This window comes from Trichoplusia ni, chromosome 3 (genome assembly GCF_003590095.1).
Source record: "Trichoplusia ni isolate ovarian cell line Hi5 chromosome 3, tn1, whole genome shotgun sequence".
NCBI lineage: Eukaryota > Metazoa > Arthropoda > Insecta > Lepidoptera > Noctuidae > Trichoplusia > Trichoplusia ni.
This window is the reverse complement of record NC_039480.1, coordinates 9,407,032-9,427,625: the sequence shown is the minus strand read 5'-3', so window position 1 is coordinate 9,427,625 and position 20,594 is coordinate 9,407,032. Positions and strand designations below refer to the sequence as shown.

Below are 20,594 nucleotides of genomic sequence, written 5' to 3'. Positions count from 1 at the left end.
TAAATTTTCTATCGTCTGACTAATCATCCGACATGAACATCGAGATCAATGGACAAAAGGGAGGAGGCCGAGAGCAGAGAGTAGAGGCCTATCATCAACATCATAGCACCTCAGTCCAGGGCCCCAATTCTGCTATTTACAACGGCCGATGAATGAATGAAATTTGGCTTAAAATGTCAATTTTCGTATTTTACTGTACACAATAATTGTAAATTCAGTATGGGAAGGTATACTCAAGGTCAATACAATTAACTTCATAATGCTTAAGAGAATAGGAATAATTTCAAATTTAATCCAATTGCCATTCATTCATCCGCCTTTGTAAAATAGCAGAATCGGGGCCCAGGCTAGTCTAAATGAAATTATAATTGTTAATCATCGGTTAATACATGAATCTTACCGAGTGGATTGACACACATACACATTACATTATTCCAGTTCATTGATCTAGCGAGATTCCAGACCAGTGTTGGACTGGATCTGTTACGTTTACATTATTCCAGACATTTAGAAGCCGTTGAAGTGTGAACGCTATAGTGACAATGATTTCAAAAAGAGATTAGTTTCGAAAATGTTTTATACGAGGTCAATCACTCTTGCTACAAGTGATGTTATTAATGAGGTTGATAAGGAACCAAAAAAAGGAACGGATTTGGGTGAGAAATTGAATCAGCGAAAGAGATCGAAAAGGAGGGTCAGTATGCTTTTGCAACAACTGAAGGTAGAAGATCCCAATGAATATAGACTGGCACTGAGAACGACAGCAGAAAACTTTTTCAGGTCCGCAAAAACAACCAACATGTGTGTACTTCGTCAGCACTGGAATGGCACTGGATTGGCCGTCTACATTATTCCAGTTGCACTGGATTGATCGCACTGGACTGAAAAGTAGACCGCGAATCTAGTTACTGGACTGGAATGCTTACTGAATTCAGTTCATTCCAGTGCCGGTTAAATTTTTCCAGTAAGCAATCCAGTCCCGGACTTGATCGCTGGACTGGAATAATGTAAACCGGGCATAAGTCAAAGGTTGCATAAATCCATGTATCCGAAGTTGTTATTTCAAGGATGAAATGTTTTTGACAATGACATTATCAACGTTGTTGACATCAATATTATATGTATTATCTATGACATCAATTTGTTTGACAATAAATTGAGAAGAAGATATCGGAGTTTTGGTGTTCGATTCACAGAATTATTATTTCTCAATTGCAGAAGTAAAAAAGCTACAAGAATGGTTAAAATTGCTCTTCAGATCAAAGCGACTTTTGAGAACATAGAGAAACTATATACAAACCATCCATTCTATCAATGGTTTTTGAAACTAAAATGCGGGAGTTGCGGCGAAGTGACTGAAAAGTTTCACGATCTTACTGAAGCCGAAAAAGTGCCCCAAAAGCACAACAGATCGGAAACTAACCTAATAATTAAATGCAAACTGTGCTCTAGGGAAAACAGTATGGATGTTATCGATGGCAGTAATGGTATGTTAGATGTTTGTATTATAAATCGAATGAGGAGATTCGATATACCTAACCTCTTCATTAATCTTTTAAAACTACATTGAATGCTTCATGCTTCCATTTCACACTCTAATGAGGTTGTATACTTTAATCATATGTATACATTTCAAAATTATGTTGTTCACTATCCAACTTTCTCACTGCTAAAGCCTTTTCTAGAACATTTGCATTATCTATCAATATAAACAACTATAGTAACATTCTTAATAAGTAATCAAATAATTGAGTAAGAACTTTATTATTAAATGTATCATTTTATATTACCTACAGGTCAGTTAACCAATAATGATGTAGGAAAGTTCAAAACATTAGTGATTTTTGACTGCCGAGGGGTTGAACCTGTAGATTTTGAACCCAAGTCTGGATGGATAGCTAAGGCAGAAGATGATGGTAAGCATAGACAAATTAATTTCCTAAAGACTGTAGTTGTTGCGATTTCAATAAATCTTTCCTTTTTCTGTTAAGTAGGTTTTTAATTAAATAAAAAAATGTATATTGGCATAATTATATTTTTTATTAACACAATGATACTTCTTGGTTGTATTCCCAGGAAGGAATTTTCCTTTTATAGTAAACATTAGTATTGAAAATTATAAACACTGTGGATATTAAAGTTCCTTATGAGATCACCATCAATCTCATGTGGAAAAATACTATTAATTGTTTTATAAAACATAATATTCTTCTTTTTTATCATTTATTAATTTCACTGAAATAAGGGTTATTCTTGTGATGAAATTTTATTTTATTAAGACTTTTTTTTAAAGTGAGCTATTATGCTCTGATATTTCTTTTTTGTTAAGTTATAGCATATTGAAATGGGGTGTTAGTGAAAATAAAACTCGTGTATTGTATTTACATAAGAAAGCACTAAAAGTACTAGCTACTAAAACTGCTTATTTATTGTTGAGTATCAATTTATTGAGGAATTCATATAATACAATTTATTACTTTTTCAGGTAAAACTTTTGAAGATGTAGACTTAACAGAAAAAGAATGGGTTGACTATGATGAAGTAAATCAGGTTTCAGTTGGAGTTTATGAATTAGAATGGCAGTTCATTAAAGTCAAGTAAAAAATGTTATTAAACTTGTTTAATTGATATTATGAAGATTTTTTTAATATTTATATCTTTTAAGGTTCATAAATGAGGGAACAGTAGTCTCCGGTAACTGACAACCTAAGCTTATACCTTCAAATCAATTAATAGTCAATAGCTGCCTATGCAGTTAATTTTATTTCAATATACTATCCAGTGTAAATCCTCATGGTCTTTCTTCGCCCTGGGGAAGGCGAAGGGGTGTGCTGGACACCTACCGGCTTAAACCACTGGGATGCTTCCCCGTTCCCTTTAGTAATCTACCGCGAACAAATCAAACCATTCCCGTAACCTAACCTATGTGACCTACGACACCCTTAGTCGCTGACGAAAAATAGTTTCATGTGCTCAATTGGGGTCAGATAGAGCCTGGTGGCATTTTTGGCGAATAAATAAATTTTCCTTGAACGCACGTTAATGAACAATAGAGACCAATAAAACAATCATTTTGTGTGAACCGGCTGTAAAGAACTATGAACAGTATACTTACTTGTGACTTTGTATCGCGGTAGTGACTTCGTAGACAAAAGTTGTCGGTTCTCAGAGACTGGTGTTGCTTCCTACATGCATCATGTTATAATTACTATTGAATTGCATTTCTTTATCATGTATATTATTTTGGCACGTAAAGCCAGAAACGAAAGTAAACGTATTTATCTTATTATAATTAATCGACATCATGTCACACTATAAGATTTGTTGGAAATAAAATTTGTACATAATTTTATCTTGTATTTTTCTAACATTGTCAACCATTCCTTGCAATGGGATAATTCTTATTAAAACTCCTAAAGTCGTTCAGCTTTTGGCCTGTAGTTACATTCTAATACAACGAATGTGGTTGAGGATTCAAAAAGCAGCGGCTTTACTTAACGAAATAACTTCAACACACTATTCAGAACAGAAGAAAGACACAAACAGAAACAATTACTTACTGAATGTAAAATGTTTAAAAGCCAATTACTTGAAACGATCATTAAGATACCAAGAGAAACAACTCTCTGTAAAAAACGTATGTAGGTAGATATCCCAAAATTATTTTTTATTACGTTGCTTTTTCCAGTCACTTGAAAAAGTTACTAATGTTTACCTGTACCATATTTATTTTGTGTATGTGTTTCGGGCTCTATTTGGGAATAACGACTCCCAAAGACGCAGTCATACGCAAAACAAGTCCATATTTTTTTACGTTAATTCTACAATTTCGGAAGCAAAACTATAACTCATAACACGAATATGAATAGGTGACTCGGTAAGTAGGTACAATAGAGAAAAATATACACGAATAAATCATCACGCAATCTATTTTGCATGTTTGAATAAAGAAATTTAAACAAAGAGAATGTAATTGCTACTTCTGTTTGTTCCATATAACTTGGTTACTTCCGAAAAACGTTTAAGTCCACGCGATATATTCCGTGGCATACATTACAACAATGCAAGTTCGTTTCAGGAAGCGACAAATGCATTTCCATTGAACTTCATTGTAACAGTTAGGCATTGCGTTCAGTGAAAACATGAACCTACGTAAAAATGCAATCGGAACTATTCCCATAATTTTGCCGCCATATTGCCTACGTTAATATTTTGAAAACTTAATAGCAGCTAATGGGCACTGTTTAGACCTGAAAATTAACAATCGTATAATAGTTGGAACAATGGATACCTACAACTAACGCTTTTGTAGGTTTGCGATGAGCGCAAATTTATTTCTATCAATTAATAAGTAGGTAATCGATCCAAATTTATTTCAAATACAGCTTTTTCTTCCGTGAAAATAAAACTGAGATGATTTTTCAGAAGAAAAAAATAAAGGCCGGATTTAAAACATACCCTTCTCGGAATAAACAGGTGATCAAGCAAGCAAGCAAACATTGATTCATAACCATTGTGCCACATTTGGGCTTTGACAGAATTGGAATGTTTCCTACCACTGAGTTAAACTTAGATAATTACTGTTTGCTTTAAAACACTTCCTTGCAACGATTTACCAATAGGTTATTAAAATTTACGCTTTAGCAGTTTCTGTTTACGGTATTATGTGATTGAAAGAACGCTTTCATTTTACGCACTTTTTTTTGAGTCCATTAATTCAATTAATTAGACGATTTAACGGACCTATTAAACAATTTTCTTTTCTTTGTTCTGGGAGAAAATGCGTATCCTATCTTTTACATTATTGTATAAAAGCAAAACGTCAGTTTCTGCTAATTGATAGACAGTCATTTTTTCGCGGTAACGTATTCCGTCACTGAACCATGTGACGTTTATGTTTTCCCGCGCCAACTCGACTGTGACTTCACTTTCGTTAAACTGTAAACACTTCCTTTTCCGCGCTTAATCTTAGAGTGTTGACACCGTTAATGGTTTGGCGTATTAACATTAGGAACTAATTTTAGATGATGTACGCGTATACTAAACAGCCTAACGGTTGCGGATTAAGTAGCTATAACGTAAGTTGACATAGGTACAAAGCTTGTCCCATGCGGGGATTATTGCAGCATGTTCTGCAATGTCCGAATATCCTATGATATTCGTTGGCTCAAACTGTGTTGTACTGTTCCTACTTAAAGGTATCTTCTTCCAGGCTAGGATTAAGATGAAAATGTATTTACCAAGTAAAACATTATAGTTGCGTTGCGTTGCAAGCAAAACAGCTTCTAATTTAAATTCCCAAAAATGTGATTTAGCTTTGTTTAAAAATTTGAGTAATTTTGCTGTCAACAGCCGAGAAATCGCGCGCGTAATTCTTACGCGACTGCTAATGAAGTCATACGATGCGTCGCAGGTGAGTGACATTTAATAGTCTGTAATTTAGTGCCAGCAATGCCAGCCGGGAACGCCTGCCGGCCGCCGCCATTGAACTTGATCGATCATCGAGTAACTGCTATGGATATATCTTAATAGGAAATGAAAATTCTTTTCTAAGGAATAGCTTATAAGTCTCTTCCAGGGGCATTAGTATTTTATGGGTGTGAACATTTTATAGAATGACCGTACAGGTTGGAAAATTAAAGAGATGCTTTGTTCTGCGGAGGGACAATGACAGCTCAACAAATAAGTTTTATTTTTCCATTATATCTACTCGTACTCATAAGGGACGTTCTCCTCAAAGCTGACACTCTTCTAAATATAGCAACTCAATCTAAACGTACCTAAGTTATTTTTAGCAAAGCAGCGGATTAATTAACATTATGAACGTTATAAAAAGAGTCAGATAAAATGACAACACGATAAGTATCACAGCACCATCCATTTACTCATAATGAACTTATATTTAGCATGCCACACACACCACAATAACTTATTGATAACAACATGGTACATTATTCTATTCGTTCGGGTATTATGAACTATGTATTTTGAGTAGGTATTTGCAAATGTCTATTACCTAGTTAACTAGCGGGTGTGGTTGCTGTCGTTGTTTCCGTATCAGACCGAGATTGGAAACCACTAAAGCCCGTATTCCCGTGTACAGTGACCGTATGCTGAGGTGTACTTGATGAGACTGGCGAGTGCTCAGTCACAAAGCTAGTTTCGTATTGAACGTAATGATCATCATTGTATACTGGGTAAGGATGATGAATGTACACTGGCACTTCCACCTTCACCGGCACTTTGACCGGTACTTTTACAGGCACTTTAACTGGATACGGCACTTTGACTGGGTAGGGAACTTTCTTCTCTACGGGGTAAGGCTTGTTGACGTACACGGGCACTCTCTTTTCTACTTCTACTTTTTGCGGAACATACACGTGAACTGGTACGGGAACTTTCTTTTCCACTTCAACCGGATAAGGTACTCGTTTTTCAACATGCACTGGCACCGGATGCGGAACTTTGACCGGGTACGGTTGCGGATATGGTACTCTTACCGGTACATGTTTTATTACCTCGACTGGCTCTCGCACTTTGACTTGCACCGGATACGGCACTTTCGTTTCGACAGGGTACGGTTGCGGAACGAGAACTTTAACAGGCACCGGGTATGGTACCTGTTTCTCTACGTGCACTGGCACCGGCACTGGCCGGTCGACCGGTACCGGTACTTTTACTGGCACGGGATAAGGCACCTTCTTCTCAACGTGAACCGGTACAGGTTGCGGAACTTTCACTTGCACATGTTTCACTACTGGTACTTGTTGCACTACGGGATACGGTTTCGGGATATACTCTTTTTCGACAACTTTCACAGGCACAGGGTGTGGTATTTTGATTCCTATCGGATAAGGCACCTTTTTCTCCACGGTTATTGGGTAAGGCACCTGCTTCTCCACCACTTTTATCTTCTCTACTGGCACCGGTACCTTCTTCTCTACTTTAACAGGGTATGGCTTTGGAACTTCGACTTTGTATGGAACTTTGACTGGTTTCTCTACTGTTTTGATGTATCTGTGATGGTGGTGGTGATGGTGATGTTTGATTTTGGTGACGACTCGTGGGTGACTGTGGCTCCCATCGCTTTCTAGGTCCCCGTACACGATGTGCATCGGCGAACGTCCCCGCTTCCCACTGTAACCAGAATAATACGGATTCAAGTGCCGTTTTCGTTTAAAGAAAACCATTTTTTTTCTGGCCATTATTGGTGCATTTTTAGAATTTGGTACTGGGACAAGCCCAAAAGATTGCAAGTACATCATTTGCTTACTTTGAGTCGCGGCGGGGTTAGCAGGGAAAAAATCCGATCGTTTAATGTTTGCAGTCGTCGGGGCCTTCTTGTTGAATTTAGGATAATGAGAAGGCAATATTGGCACCCAGTCATTAGGCTCAATTTGTGTGAAATTTATAGGTGGCAATGGTGAAGTGGTGGCAATGGTTTTAACTTTTAATTTCCTGGTGACTGGGCGATACACCCGCGGCGTTGATGGTGCGACAGTCGTAGTCGTGGTCGTCGTCGTCGCATTTGTAGTTCTGTGTACATATCTGATTCGTTGATTGATAGATTCTGAAGTGTCTGGTTCGTAAGTAATGTTTGTCTTAGCTAAAACAGTCGTATTGTCTTTTGTCAATGTCGTGTTGTGTAAAGTCGAGTTCACTTTGTCTAGAACACGTTTGGGCCAGATTCTTTTCGTCCTTAAAGGTTTTTGAGTGGTTGTGGTAGTGGTGGTGGTGGCTTCAGTGGTTGTAGTCGTTGTTGACGTCGCGATCGTAGAATTAAATTTCGGCGGCCTGACAAAATCAGTTCGGATGCCATTAACCACTTGGACGGGCAAGCTGAACTTAGGGCTCTTTGAAAGGACAGGTTTGCCCGTAGATGCGGCATACACTAATGGTCGGTTATTTTTGAAGTAGTATGTCCTATGGTGTGGTGGTAGCGGAATCACTCTGGGAAACTTATAAATTGAGTTTGGTGAATGATGCAGCTTCACAGATTGCTTGGGATAGAGTCGTGGCGGGGGCAGCTTTTGTATTTGCCCATGATGTGGTCGAGGAACATCAACTTTGTGATTTTTGATCACTGCTTTGTCAGGGACGTTGGGCGGTTTACTTGGCGGTCTTTGTTCAGGTTTGTGAGTAGGCAAGTCAGGTTTCGTCAAAGACTGGTTATTGGGTTGAGGTTGCTCTACGTACTTTGGGTTATGTAATATAGTTATCGCTCTATTCTTCGTCTCAACAGCGAGCGGTTCGTCAACATTGTCATCTTGTGCCGTCACGCCACTTCCTTGATTGACGACGATCACTAGCGAAATGATCAGGAATGCCGTCTGGAAAGAAAATGTTACTAATCATTAAATATTAAAGCAGAGAAGTTGAATATATATTTCTTTGGTAAAAATCTTATAAACAACATTTAATATTTTAACAAATCCTTTTCTCGCATACTTTAATCTTCTCAAATATGGTAAGTCTTACACGCATACTGATATATGTTGTAACAATAGCCTTCAAATTAAAAATAACTGAACATTTTCGCACCACTGAAATACTAAACAAACGTATGATATGGAAATCTATAATTACTAAATCGTCTTTATAATTATTTGCGCGTTATGTAAGATTAAAAAAGATATTCAATCCATCAACGTCTTTTAAATTCAACTCATGTCAATGATAAGAAATTGATAACTACAAAAAGAAAATTATATAGAGGCACGTTTATTGCGAATATCTCGCATGTTTTTTTTTTATAATTTTTTCGTCAGTTTTTACTATCGGAGTTGTAAGTGCGTGCGTTATGTTTACACGCGAACCATCTTTCCGTATTCTACCAATTTTAGTTATAAGAACGTATTTTATGTTTAGTTAACGAAAGTGAAAACTTAACAGAGTTTATTATTTGCTGTAATTTATATTAAGAACTTTATTTATCTGTCTGATTAGTCATTTGAAAGTGATGCACGATGAGTTAAACTAAATTGCAAGCGCTTGCTTAAGATACGCAAAAGCAAAGCAGGGTAGATGGTTTTGAAAGGATAAACTATTTATTTTTAATACGTGTGAATCATTTTTTTGTTATCATAGAAAAAACAATGCTTCTTCATTTAGGTACATAAGCCACTTTAAAACCTATGCTATCTAGATATTTTTGTAAAATTTTAGTTTTTAAATTATTTTTAACACATGTAAATAATAATGATATATTATTAAAAACAAAAACTTTTTTTTAATTTTCATGTTATAATTATTAGGTAATAAGTAAATAGGTACTTTTAATTAAGAGTTTAACAAACATTTTTGAACCACAAGAGTTTTAGGTAGTTAAGATTAAAGAACCATAAATGATTAAGTAAAAAAATATAAATCCTAGGCAGACCACTTTTTAATACGGTTACCTTAATAAACGCACATCAGTCGTTATAGTTCACTTTACTACTCAATATTTATTATTTATTTTAAATTCCACTAGGTACCTATATACGTTTTAAATATTGATATTATAATCTATCATACTTTACCACACTCGAGCACTAACATCACAAACACAATCCACATGATTATCACACAATACAACTATTTGCACTTTCGATCCGTTGTTTAACAATTTATAAAACAACCTTTTTAACACCTTTTTGATTCCCGTCAAAAAAAAACGCGCCATTTTTAAAACGTTTCGTTTTCTGTATTACGTTGCTTTTCGATTTACGTTTTGTTTCATTTATCGATGTACCTACCGATAAGTGTTGCATATTGCAGTGCCTGCGGCCGTTTGCAGACATGTACGTTATGATACATGCGAGGAAGTGCCACCCACTTATATAGCATTCGCGTAATGGGTGGCTGAGTTACAGCCGTTACAGGACGATTACTTTCTCTGCCAATGCCAATATCATTGCTATCCCTTTGTCCAATAAGGCTTAATACCTTAAGCGGTGATTTAGTTTACCTAAAAAGTAGAATAGTTATTTCATGTCTATCACAGCTTTGTCAAGTGATAAATGAAATTTTATTAATCGTTAGCAACTTCGCTCGGTTGTTTTAATAAATAAGTGCAATAAAACATTGCACTTATTTAATTCAAAGACAGTTTTCCCTTACCTACTGGAAAAAAAAAAACCAGAATTTCTGGAAGTGTATAATGTATCAAAGAAGATAATTGAAAATAAATACCGGGAAGCGGTGGCGTGATGTTATTGATGCATACCGCGACGGATGTTTCTTCGTATCGCAAAATAGGGAATCGTAGAATTTGGTTGAGGTCCAGCCCTATTAGCAAAGAAAATTAAATCGTCATTAAATACAATTAATTTATGGTATAAAAAGTTATTATTTATAATAAACGGTAAAGAGTGGGTTTCGGTCAAATAGACAAAATAAATTGGATCCCAGCGTGGTGACAGACGGACAGACTGCGGTGTCTCAGTAAAGGTTCCGTTTCTACCCTTTGGGTACGGAATCCTTACCGAGGATGACATGATCAAGGACCGATTAATGAATCATCTATAAATACCAGCTAACCGAGTAATTTCAGTAAAGTTCTAGTTAGGTGAGAATCCGAATCACAGATTAAACAAAGTCGTTTGGGGCAAAGCTTCATATATTTGACCACTGATAGTTAGATGCATTAAAGATTAAAGTCTGTTCGTGATCACTGGCAGCTCATCGCGTCCCTAATAACAATGATTTTTTTTGTACCTGTTACCACTTACTAACCAAGAATATAAATATTTGGTTTCAAATCTATCGGGGCTAGGGTATTTTTAGTCGGCGGGTTTCTAATATCCTGGCACTGGATTTATTAGTGTTTAACCCTGAAAATCAAAAGAGAGATACGCTATAGGCTTTTTTCATAATAAGTTGATGATATGAACATTTACATAACTAGATAATTTTCTTGTCATTGCACTCATTAACGATTAAAAAATACTTACGTTCTTTTTTATAATCAAAGGAAGGACAACTCCTTGTACTGGCGTGAGTAACCTTATGTCCTAATTCCTTTAAACTGAAAAAATATTTCTTGCTTTTCTCTGGTTAGTTACTTACTCAAATGCCCAAACTACTGACTAATGTATTTTCGTGTTGGAATGCATTTTAATTCCCACACATGTTACAGCTATCTTAATATGTGGTAAGATTTAAATTGCTGTTATTTCCCGCCGAATCTACTGTTATCTAACCGCATTCAAACGTTATAGCGTGAATCTGTTATATGATTTTTCCTGCTTCCGTTTTTCCACACGCATAAAAAGTAAAAAGGTGTATAGTACTTTATGTAATCAAAGCAAATAAAGCACGCAAATTGGTTCACGATGTGTTTCTCGTCTTTTCCAGGTAAATAATTTAATTGAAGCACGCATTCGTAAGGTACCCCCTCTCTAAGTAAAATTAGTTTAAAATGAAATTAAATTAAAAGGCTTCTTTAAACGGCTCCCGCATTAAGGATTTTCATACTTGTGTCGCGGGGGGTTTCACAAACATACAAATCACGTGCACAAACACACCCAGACTCAGGACAAGCATTCGTGGATCACACAAATGCTTGTCCTACGCGGGGATCGAACCCGCGACACGCGCGCTCAGTGGGTTTGTCGTGGTGACCTCAACCACTCGATGTGGCTCACATCGACCGTGTAACACCGGATTTACTTGGATCCTGGTTTTAAGTGTTACAATAAACATTTACTTTTCTAAAAAAAATCGTTGAAGTCTGTTCCTCCTCTTAGTTTATAAGAGACGAAAGGGGACAGTTTTATAATTTTGCATAAGTATAAAACTTGTCCTATTTCGTCTATTATTGGTATGTATCATTTCAGACAACACTAAAAAAAGTGTAAGATTTTCAATCCTGCTAATATTATTACGTTATACGCAAGTTTGTATGTAGGTTAGTGTGTTTCTTAGTCTTACACTCAAAACCGCAAAACGGATTTAAACGAAACTTAGTACCTACACAGAAGGTTCATAACCTGGATTAACATGTAGGATAGTTTTTATTCTGTTTTTATGTTGATGTGGGATAATTTTGGATTTGTAGCGGGTGGACCTGCGGGCAACATTTATTTCCGCAGTTCCAGTTTCAGCTAACCAAACGATAACTTAGAACAGATAAACCAACGTAAGTAATGCTCATCAAGAAATAAAAAAACGTTTACAAAACATATCACTGTATTTCCTTTAATATCTTAAGTCTATATTTATCATCGGGGAACCTCATTTTGACAATCTGCCGAATTTCTTCACAGCTGTAGCTTTGGAACTGATCCCGGTTCTTATTCCACAAGTCTGATATCTCCAGAAGTTGGGCCTTTAATAGCTCAGGTAGTTTTATGAATTTTGACCACACATTGATTTTCGTTTCGAAATGTATAGGTTCCTGCAAAGAAGGGTTTTCGTCAGTCTATTAGTACGTTAGACATAAACTTAGCAAGGAAAGTAGGTAACTGCATTCGAATCATAAAGAGGCGAAAAGTTTGAGGAGAATTTTACCTCAGTATTTCAACATTTGCAGTAGCTTCTTCATAAATTATGAGGCTGCTGGGCAAAGGCCTCCCCCAAATCCTCTATAATTATCATTATTACGCCTGCATCAATTAGTCTCATTACTATATTTTTATTTACTTATTGATACATATTGAAATCAATACATGTGTTTGTAATTACAACAGAGGCTCCAACACACTTAAAGTTATATTATAATGGTTGTGGTAACGTGATACCAAAATACACGGCGTAGAGAAGCATCTCTGTGCCACACCCGCTAAAATATTACTTTAAAACGTGACGAAAGGCCCATGATCAACCAAACAGCGTTTCATGACATAATAGAATAGTAAGCTCATCACAAATACTCAATATCAAAATGTTTTCCATGTAATTTTTATACTTCGTCTGAAATAATGAAAAAGCATACATGTAACTTACCTCAAACAAGGTAAACACATCAGCAATAGTTTGTTCAACCCTCAGCGCGAGCATGAACACCAATTCCTCGCTGACCGGCTTACTATCCGCCAGTACTCGCTCCAGCACCGACTGGCAGAGAGCCTGGACTAACGTACACACTGACATCTCGTACATACGGGTTGGCAGGACATTGTACCAGCTGCTTTTGAGATCCTTCATCAATGTTACAGCGTTATTTATCGCGCAGTCGAACTGCTCATACGATTCGTGGCTCCAGCCGTTTCCTGTAATTTTTATATGAGTAATGACGTATGTATTATTGAATTATAAACAGTTTCGAATTACAAGAATTGTGTTTTTACTTTTTCAACTACGTACAAACCCGTCTTAACATTTCGACGATGATAGTCGGTGCATGGTATTCCATGCAAGTTGGCAAATATCTTAATATAAATTATACCTCTAAAAATGATAACTTACCATTGGATTCAATACTCTGCATTATACTACTCTTCTGGTTTTGAAGGTATAGGGATATCTTCTCTAGACCCAACACCCTTAGATCCTGGATACATTCCAGAAGGACAACAGTCAACTGGTCAGCTAAGGACTTCGGTAAAGTATTGCACCAAGGAGGACCAAGCAAGCTGTGTGCTAAGTAGAAGCAGTTGTTGAAGAACAGAGCTGAAAAAATAACAATTCATAACTACTAAACATATAATAATATCCTAGGAAATCCCAAGGAACATAATCTATACTAATATATAAAGCTGAAGAGTTTGTTTGTTTGAAGGCGCTAATCTCAGAAACTACTGGTTCGAATTGAAAAATTCATTTTGTGTTGAATAGACCGTTTATCAAGGAAGGCTATAGGCTATATAACATCACGCTGCGACTAATACGAGCGAAGATATAATGAAAAACGGGGAAAATTATTCATCGATCTTCTAACCACGTGGACGAAGTCGCGGGCAACAGCTTGTAGTCACATATTATACATGAAGTGAACTGTTTGTTCTATGCGGGAATCGAAGTCGAGATACGACGCGCTCAGTGGGTTCGACGTGGTACCACTAGGCTATCCATGCAATTTCACAAAACATGAACGGTTCAGAAACAATTAAATAACGTTATTGGTATACTCGAAAATATAGTGTGCAACCATTTTATTATTGTTCATTGAATGTGGTACTGCAGTATACTTAAGAGAATTCTCTTTTGTGAAATAAAATAAAAATCGTCTATGGTGGAAAAAAGTAAAAAAAAAATTTTTATTATGCAGATTTTAATATTGTTCACAATTTCCCACAGATGCTTCGGAATATTTGGCAGAGAATATGAAGGAGTTAGTTTATGACTGGTACTATGCTTATAGATTTTTAGGCTTACTGTAAATAAGGAAATCAATTGCTAGCAGTGATTTGGCCTACTGCACTCTATATATAATGCTTCTAAATGCCAGTAAGTCATTCATATGGATAGGAACTAAAACATTAATATACTGTTTTCTCTTCCATTTTACCTATAAAAGTCATTACTTATGAAAACAGTGAAATTTTATAACATTAATAATTTTTCATCAAATGCAAGTAGCTTTTCATTACTTACATAATTAATTATTTTTTCTTAGGTACCCTTAGTCTTTACTTAAATATATTATTTTTGTATTCATCATTTTCTAATGATCCATTTTTGTGTGGCTGAACTGAGATCACATGAAATAAAACAAAATAATAATAAATTTTCCTTGTTTCAATGTGTATCAATCAATGGAAATGATAAATTGATAGACCAGTATTTTATGAGTGCAAAATATACTTTTTTAAGCAAAAATATTTTTATTGTGATATTTTTTCATTCTCATAACACTCACCAATATCAGATGGGCAGCATTCCAAATTAATTTTAAACTTCTTCGGTACTAAGCTCTGATACATAATTGCAATATCCTTTATGTAACTGACCAGCTGTTTATTGTACTTCTCCGGTAACTTCGCACTCTCTTCCAAATGTTCCACAATCAAAGACATTATAGCTTTTACATTCTGTGATATTACGCATTTTGGGAGAAAAAGTGGCTTATTAATGTCCCATAGACCATTGTTATCTGTAACATCTAGTATAGAATCATTTCCTAAGTTAGTCACGGAACCAACTACAATGGAACCATATGACAAACTCTCATTCAACAGACTACGGACATCAGATAGTAATTTATCACATTTCTTATTGTACAAAACACATTCCGTATCATCTATGTATTTGTTTAACGGAGATTCATTTGCGTTCACGAATTTTAGGTCAATAAGGAATTTGTTGAAGGAATCCAGTTCAATTACAATGTTCTTATAATTCTGGTAGCTGCTGTCACAAGACGGCAAGTTCATACGGATACAATCTTCAATTATTTTGTGAAAGAACTTTTGGCGGATTGTTTCAGCAAATATTTCTATAAAAGTTTTTTCACTCTCAAACTGTGACCCCAATGTTGAATGAAGAAACTCAAATATTGCTGTCAAGTTATTAAAAATAGTTTGATAGTTAGGCTTTTCAGATTCATTGAGATTAATTTTTATGTTAAAAACAATGGCTCCGATGTGGTCTTCAGTGAAGATATCACAGTTATGCCTTATGACATTATGAAGGAGGTTGTTTATAAAGAAATGGGAGAATAAACCAAGTTCAGCGTATATTCTGTCTGTGGCATACAGAGTCCTCAGTATTTTCTGTAGTAAGAAAGGATCACTTTGTTGAACTGATAATGAGTAAGTTAGGAATTTAAGACCTTTTTTCTCTGACCAAGTAAAAATATCCTCCCATTCCATACTTAACTGTGCTGTGTATAATGCCAACTGGTTCTCTGCCTGAGCATTGATGTTTGTCAAAGCTTTCGCCATATTTCCTTCGAACTTCAAACGTTTTAGGTCTGTTTTTAGTTTCTTGATAGCCAGCATGGCATCGCTATAGTTATATCTGCCAAATTCATGATTTGCTTTCTCCAAAATCCTTTTCCCATCAACAATGACGCATAAATCTTTAAAAATCGCAAACGATTTGTTCAATTTATCATTGTGGTTCTTAAACTCTTCATCATTCACTTGAAATCTTTCACGCAAGGACTCCACATCTTCCACACATTTAGAGTAGTCAGATATAATATTAGCTTTTCGATTGCTGTAATTTAATTGTTCTAAGCTCTTGGTTAAAGTATAATTTACGTACGTATCGATAATATTTTGCTGTAAAGCCCAAGATAGTAACTGTACTCGTTCAGTTAAGTCTTTTATGATAGGTAAGACTTGATCTCGACTTTTCTTTAAATCTTCTGTACTCACTTTTTGAACCTCCTGCAAAACTGCACTTAATAAACTCATTATGATATAGTTGATTTCCGTAACCACTTTAATGTTTCAGCTAAAACAAACTTTTACCCAACAACTGACCAGTTCAAATTCAAACTTTGTCACTTTGACACATTTTTGATGTTTTTTATTTATCACTTGACCAGTACGTTTCGTTTCACCTTTTTTTTATTCGCAGGATCACATGTTATCTTGATTATTTACTTGAATATACTGAGAGAAAAATATAGATATTGAGATTTGTTTAAGTTTTGAATAAAAAGAAATATAAATTTAGCTTCATGGCTATCAACCAATGATTTTTTTATGTAATGGTTTACTTGGTTGGCAACCACTTGTTTAATCAATAGAACTGAGATTTTCGATCAACTCCAGTAGGGCTGAGATAATAACCAGTCATAAATAGACTTTGATAGGGAATAGCTGCTGCTACAAGTAAGCAAAATGAACGAGTGTGAAATTGAATGTCTGAAAACTGAATTGGAACATGAAAAAACTTGCAGGTCAGTAATGTGTTCATTTTTTAAATAAATTATTTGGAATATTATTATTTTGAATAAAATAAAATCACAATACACTTTAATTAGAGGGAAATCATAAAAAAGATCTTAATCATATTTTATCCTGTTTTTACACGTGCAATGCTATCTTTAGTGCGACCCAGGTTACTGGGTCAAGGATAACTCTATGGTTTTTCTTCATCGCTTTCCTTCAAAATTTTCTTTTCGTGTTTCTATTATTTCTATAAGTTGTCGATAGGTCATAGGGCCCAAGTGCTTATCGTTTTAAATTCAAAATGTTTCACAAACAAGATTCCTGTAGATTAGCTAAGTTTTTTACTTAATAGGGAAACAGCTGCATGGCAAAATGATGAACTGGAGAAGCAAATAGTGTCTGTCCAGGACGAACTGCGGAAAACAGACTATACTTGGGACCATGACGATGATCTGATGAAGGAAAGCGCGAGACATAAGGTGTACATGGACACTATTGACACTTTGAGAGAGCAGCTGCCTACACTGAGAGAGAAGATTAAAAACGCTAAGATATGCGGCGCTGGTGAGAGTTCGGGATTTTCTCTTTATGTCCTTTAATTAGGTCTTATAAAGATTAGTTACAACACATTCAGACGTACATAAGAAGCGATGCCGGCTTGAATTTAAATGGACTAAATTCCGCGAAAGCTAATTTAAAATGTCGTGGGACAGGATATTTTGAAAGGGTTTTCGGGCAGTCTTTGCCCAATTGTTGTACACTATTGGTAAATAGACTTTATCCCTCGGTTATACATCCTACATGGTTACTTACATTGTACTGTGTTACAGTTACGAAATAAGGTTTTATCTAGGCCAACTACCGTAAATATGATATGGGCCAAAAATTGCATGCTTGGTAAATTGAAAGGCCTTGAAGAATGGGGTAGGTAAGATAATTTACATATTAAACTGGGACAAGGACGCTTCCGTGTTGACACGGATGATACCAACAGTTTTCCTGCTTAAGTTTTTCGTGAATTTTCTTACTTTTCTTTTGTCGAATTTTGAATTTTTGCATTTATAGGCATCGATGGTTACGTTCATTCTCGTTGTACTGTTTCAGATTGTAAACTAAAACACGATGACCTGAATATAAACTTGGACATCCTTACACCTGTGAGTACTGAATATTAAGAAAACTTAACTTATGCATAATGTTTGTGGAAAAGACGCATAGCATTACGCGTAGCCGTCCGATGCTTACTCTTGGCCAATAGTCTTACTGAAAGAACTACCTAAATGAGCATGACAAATGTTGGGTCAGGCTGCGTTTTGTTGTGGAATAATATTCAATCCATGTTTTAATCTTGCAGGCTGAGCTTTTGCGTACAGTGAAAAGATTTGAACGTCTCAAAACGGATTTGATAAGCACTTTACGAAGCAAGGAGTGGCGTTTGGACTCGGAATCAAAGGTTTGACAGATATACCATAAAACTGCTAACAATAATTTAAACTATTGGAAATATGAATTGTATATTCTCGAATTCTCTATTTGCAGTTATTCGTCCGCGTAAACGATCAAAGAACGTACCTGCAAAACGAGCTGATGATTTGTCAGAACAATATCATGAGACTTCAAAAGAACAGTGCCTACTGGCAGTAAGTATTAAAATACACTGAAATACATCGAGTTATTATGCCTTAAAACTGAGAAATTACTTTAGAAAATATTCCAGAACGAGGTTTACTTAGAACTGAAAGATTGACAAATTGAAGTAATCCTAGGTAGGCTTAGTAAACTCCATCTAGGGAATTCTATGCGAGAATGTGCCTCAACAGGAATTACGGACTGGTATTTACGTTACAGTAAAGAAAGACCCACAAAGCGTGCGAAAGAGAAGTCATAATAATATTGTTTCATGTTATATACGAATGTAACGTTGCAAATTTTATAATACACACGATTATAAGTGCCATACAGATCTTTATTTTTGCATCGCATGTCAAATCGTTATTTGTCTCGTCATTTGAAGTTTGGTCGGTTACAGGCTTGTAACTACTTGTATCTACTCAATAGGGTTTAGAACATTATGTTGTAGTGTCTCTTCATCATTTTGTATATCAGTTCAGAAGTTGATTTGTCCTTATAATTATTGGCCTTACATTCCAGAAATGCCCGAAAGAATGACGAACGAGTCCTGGACCCCAAGCGAGGACCTATAAAGAAGATTATTGGCAACGAGAGGCTTGCACCCATCGCCACTTAATATGTTGACACTTGTAGAGTTTATTTTCATAATCAGAATTTTAACGTTGTTAGGGTAGTGGGATAAGATTTTAGTATTTAGTAACTCAATGTACTAGTAAATAGTAACTTCAATCGATCACAAATAAGACCTAACTTCTACATAAGTTATTCTTCAACTATACTATGTCTATTCGTGAGAGTTTTTTTTCTTGATTTTACCATCCAAAACCTGTCATTTAATTTTTTTCGTCATTGAATATACAGTCCACAGTCGTTGTAGACTTGTGTTAAAAAGATAAGCGTTTTGTAAACATCAAATGCAATCAATTATAAATAACTTACAATCTAAATATTGTAGACATAATTAAAAATAATATCTGATAACACGTAGAAGTAAATACATAACACAAAAACAATTAAAAGTCTTTTATTTATATTTTTACGACATAATAATTTAACAAACATTATATTAATTAGATTTTCCTTACATATTGAACACAATGGTTAAATACAATAATAACATCATTATTAAAATTCTAATGTCCAAGCTACTTTGTTTTCAATCCCAATATTAAGTTGCTGTATTACCTTTAAACTTTCGTGAGGCGGATTTAAGTATAATTATTTATTTCACATCAGTTTTCTCACGCGTAGGTATCGTAACCAAAAAGTTTGGGACCCAACCGGAGTCCTTAATCATGAGTTGACGCGGCAGCGGGGTAGCGAGTTCCTTTACATAGTCGGGCTTAGTGAGTAATCTGTTATGATATAAATAATTAAGTTACTGTATTCAGGAACCTTATAAATCTGATGTTTGTAGACTTTTATTGATACTTGTACTAAGGCGTAGAGTTTCTCATAGCTTTAATGTACTTGTTTGGGAATTCGACAGTCGTGCTCAAGTATTCCGATTCCAATTCTCCATAAGGTCGTCTATATAAGGCAGCTGAAACAAAAAATATATATTTAAATCGAGTATTTACATAGAAAGTTAAATATTAGACGGATTGTATAAAAACTAATATATAATGTAATTAATTCTTCTTAAAACTGCTGTTACAATGAATGAAAGAAGAGAGCAAAGAAGGTGAGAGGTTATACAAAACCCTGGATAGTCCTAAGGCCAAAAGGAACTCTACCGAATTACAAAAGTGAGAGAAAGAGCAATAGAATAGGTATATACATACGTGTAACACAGTGATGTTTGTCTATGTGTAGTCGCAGATGTCTCGGGCAGGCGCATACAAACCCGCCCGCAGTGTTCACGCACGAGTGGGAACACCCGTCAGTCTGCAGCTCACACTCGTTAATATCTGATGGTAGACAGAGTGTATGTCATAATTTATCATCAAACACAACACAATAAAAGTATTTCAGTAATAAATAAGTATGAGTGGGTTTGAATGGTTGATGACGAAATTAATTTAAATTTGGAACCAAAAAAAAGAACACATTGTCATATTTCCATTAAAATAAACGTGTTTATGCTATACGAAAATGGAGTTCAATAGAACACTTCTTTGATATTTTTAAGGTTAGCAATACTTAACTTAAGTATTGCCATCCGTCTCTCGAGTTGTGAGTAATCATAATGGAAAA

At 35.4% G+C, this 20,594-nt stretch overlaps 4 protein-coding genes across 5 annotated transcripts in view; 2 read left to right on the top strand and 2 right to left on the bottom strand.

The window, feature by feature from the left end:
* Positions 1-1,132: 1,132 nt before the first annotated feature.
* LOC113491832 (UPF0587 protein GA18326) lies at positions 1,133-3,352 on the top strand. The gene is made up of 3 exons (XM_026869005.1): positions 1,133-1,487; positions 1,797-1,916; positions 2,486-3,352. Exons 1-3 carry the CDS (start codon positions 1,238-1,240, stop codon positions 2,599-2,601), a joined length of 486 nt encoding a protein of 161 aa, XP_026724806.1. The 5' UTR covers positions 1,133-1,237; the 3' UTR covers positions 2,602-3,352.
* A 2,511-nt stretch (positions 3,353-5,863) lies between these two features.
* On the bottom strand, positions 5,864-16,303 carry LOC113491835. The gene is made up of 5 exons (XM_026869007.1): positions 14,783-16,303; positions 13,390-13,593; positions 12,928-13,193; positions 12,227-12,379; positions 5,864-8,330 (listed from the first exon to the last, which is right to left on the bottom strand). Exons 1-5 carry the CDS (start codon positions 16,281-16,283, stop codon positions 6,021-6,023), a joined length of 4,434 nt encoding a protein of 1,477 aa, XP_026724808.1. The 5' UTR covers positions 16,284-16,303; the 3' UTR covers positions 5,864-6,020.
* Positions 16,304-16,368: 65 nt separating this feature from the next.
* On the top strand, positions 16,369-19,401 carry LOC113491830. Of its 2 annotated transcripts, none has more exons than XM_026869003.1 (6): positions 16,369-16,774; positions 17,119-17,330; positions 17,871-17,923; positions 18,121-18,219; positions 18,306-18,406; positions 18,904-19,401. In XM_026869003.1, exons 1-6 carry the CDS (start codon positions 16,716-16,718, stop codon positions 18,968-18,970), a joined length of 591 nt encoding a protein of 196 aa, XP_026724804.1. In that variant the 5' UTR covers positions 16,369-16,715; the 3' UTR covers positions 18,971-19,401. The 2 variants fall into 2 exon arrangements, with proteins under 2 accessions (XP_026724804.1, XP_026724803.1); XM_026869002.1 differs by having other exon boundaries at positions 18,918-19,398.
* Positions 19,402-19,408: 7 nt separating this feature from the next.
* The window catches only part of LOC113491813 (hemicentin-1-like), a 35,931-nt gene continuing 34,745 nt past the window's right edge, over positions 19,409-20,594 (bottom strand). The window contains exons 45-46 of the mRNA XM_026868981.1: positions 20,183-20,308; positions 19,409-19,941 (exon numbers count right to left, since the gene is read on the bottom strand). Of these exons, the coding sequence (XP_026724782.1) occupies positions 19,835-19,941; positions 20,183-20,308 (233 nt within the window). The 3' untranslated portion in view covers positions 19,409-19,834. The remainder of the gene's footprint in view (positions 19,942-20,182; positions 20,309-20,594) is intronic.

Coding starts and splice junctions, on each gene's coding strand:
- LOC113491835 (XM_026869007.1), bottom strand. CDS start 16,283: ATGAGTTTATTAAGTGCAGTTTTGCAGGAGGTTCAAAAAGTGAGTACA. Junction 13,594..14,782: donor ATGCTGCCCATCTGATATTG/GTGAGTGTTATG, acceptor TTATTTTTTCAG/CTCTGTTCTTCAACAACTGC. Junction 13,194..13,389: donor GCAGAGTATTGAATCCAATG/GTAAGTTATCAT, acceptor TAAAAATTACAG/GAAACGGCTGGAGCCACGAA.
- LOC113491830 (XM_026869002.1), top strand. CDS start 16,716: ATGAACGAGTGTGAAATTGAATGTCTGAAAACTGAATTGGAACATGAA. Junction 17,331..17,870: donor CGCTAAGATATGCGGCGCTG/GTGAGAGTTCGG, acceptor GTACTGTTTCAG/ATTGTAAACTAAAACACGAT. Junction 17,924..18,120: donor ACTTGGACATCCTTACACCT/GTGAGTACTGAA, acceptor TTAATCTTGCAG/GCTGAGCTTTTGCGTACAGT.
- LOC113491832 (XM_026869005.1), top strand. CDS start 1,238: ATGGTTAAAATTGCTCTTCAGATCAAAGCGACTTTTGAGAACATAGAG. Junction 1,488..1,796: donor TGTTATCGATGGCAGTAATG/GTATGTTAGATG, acceptor TATTACCTACAG/GTCAGTTAACCAATAATGAT. Junction 1,917..2,485: donor AGCTAAGGCAGAAGATGATG/GTAAGCATAGAC, acceptor TTACTTTTTCAG/GTAAAACTTTTGAAGATGTA.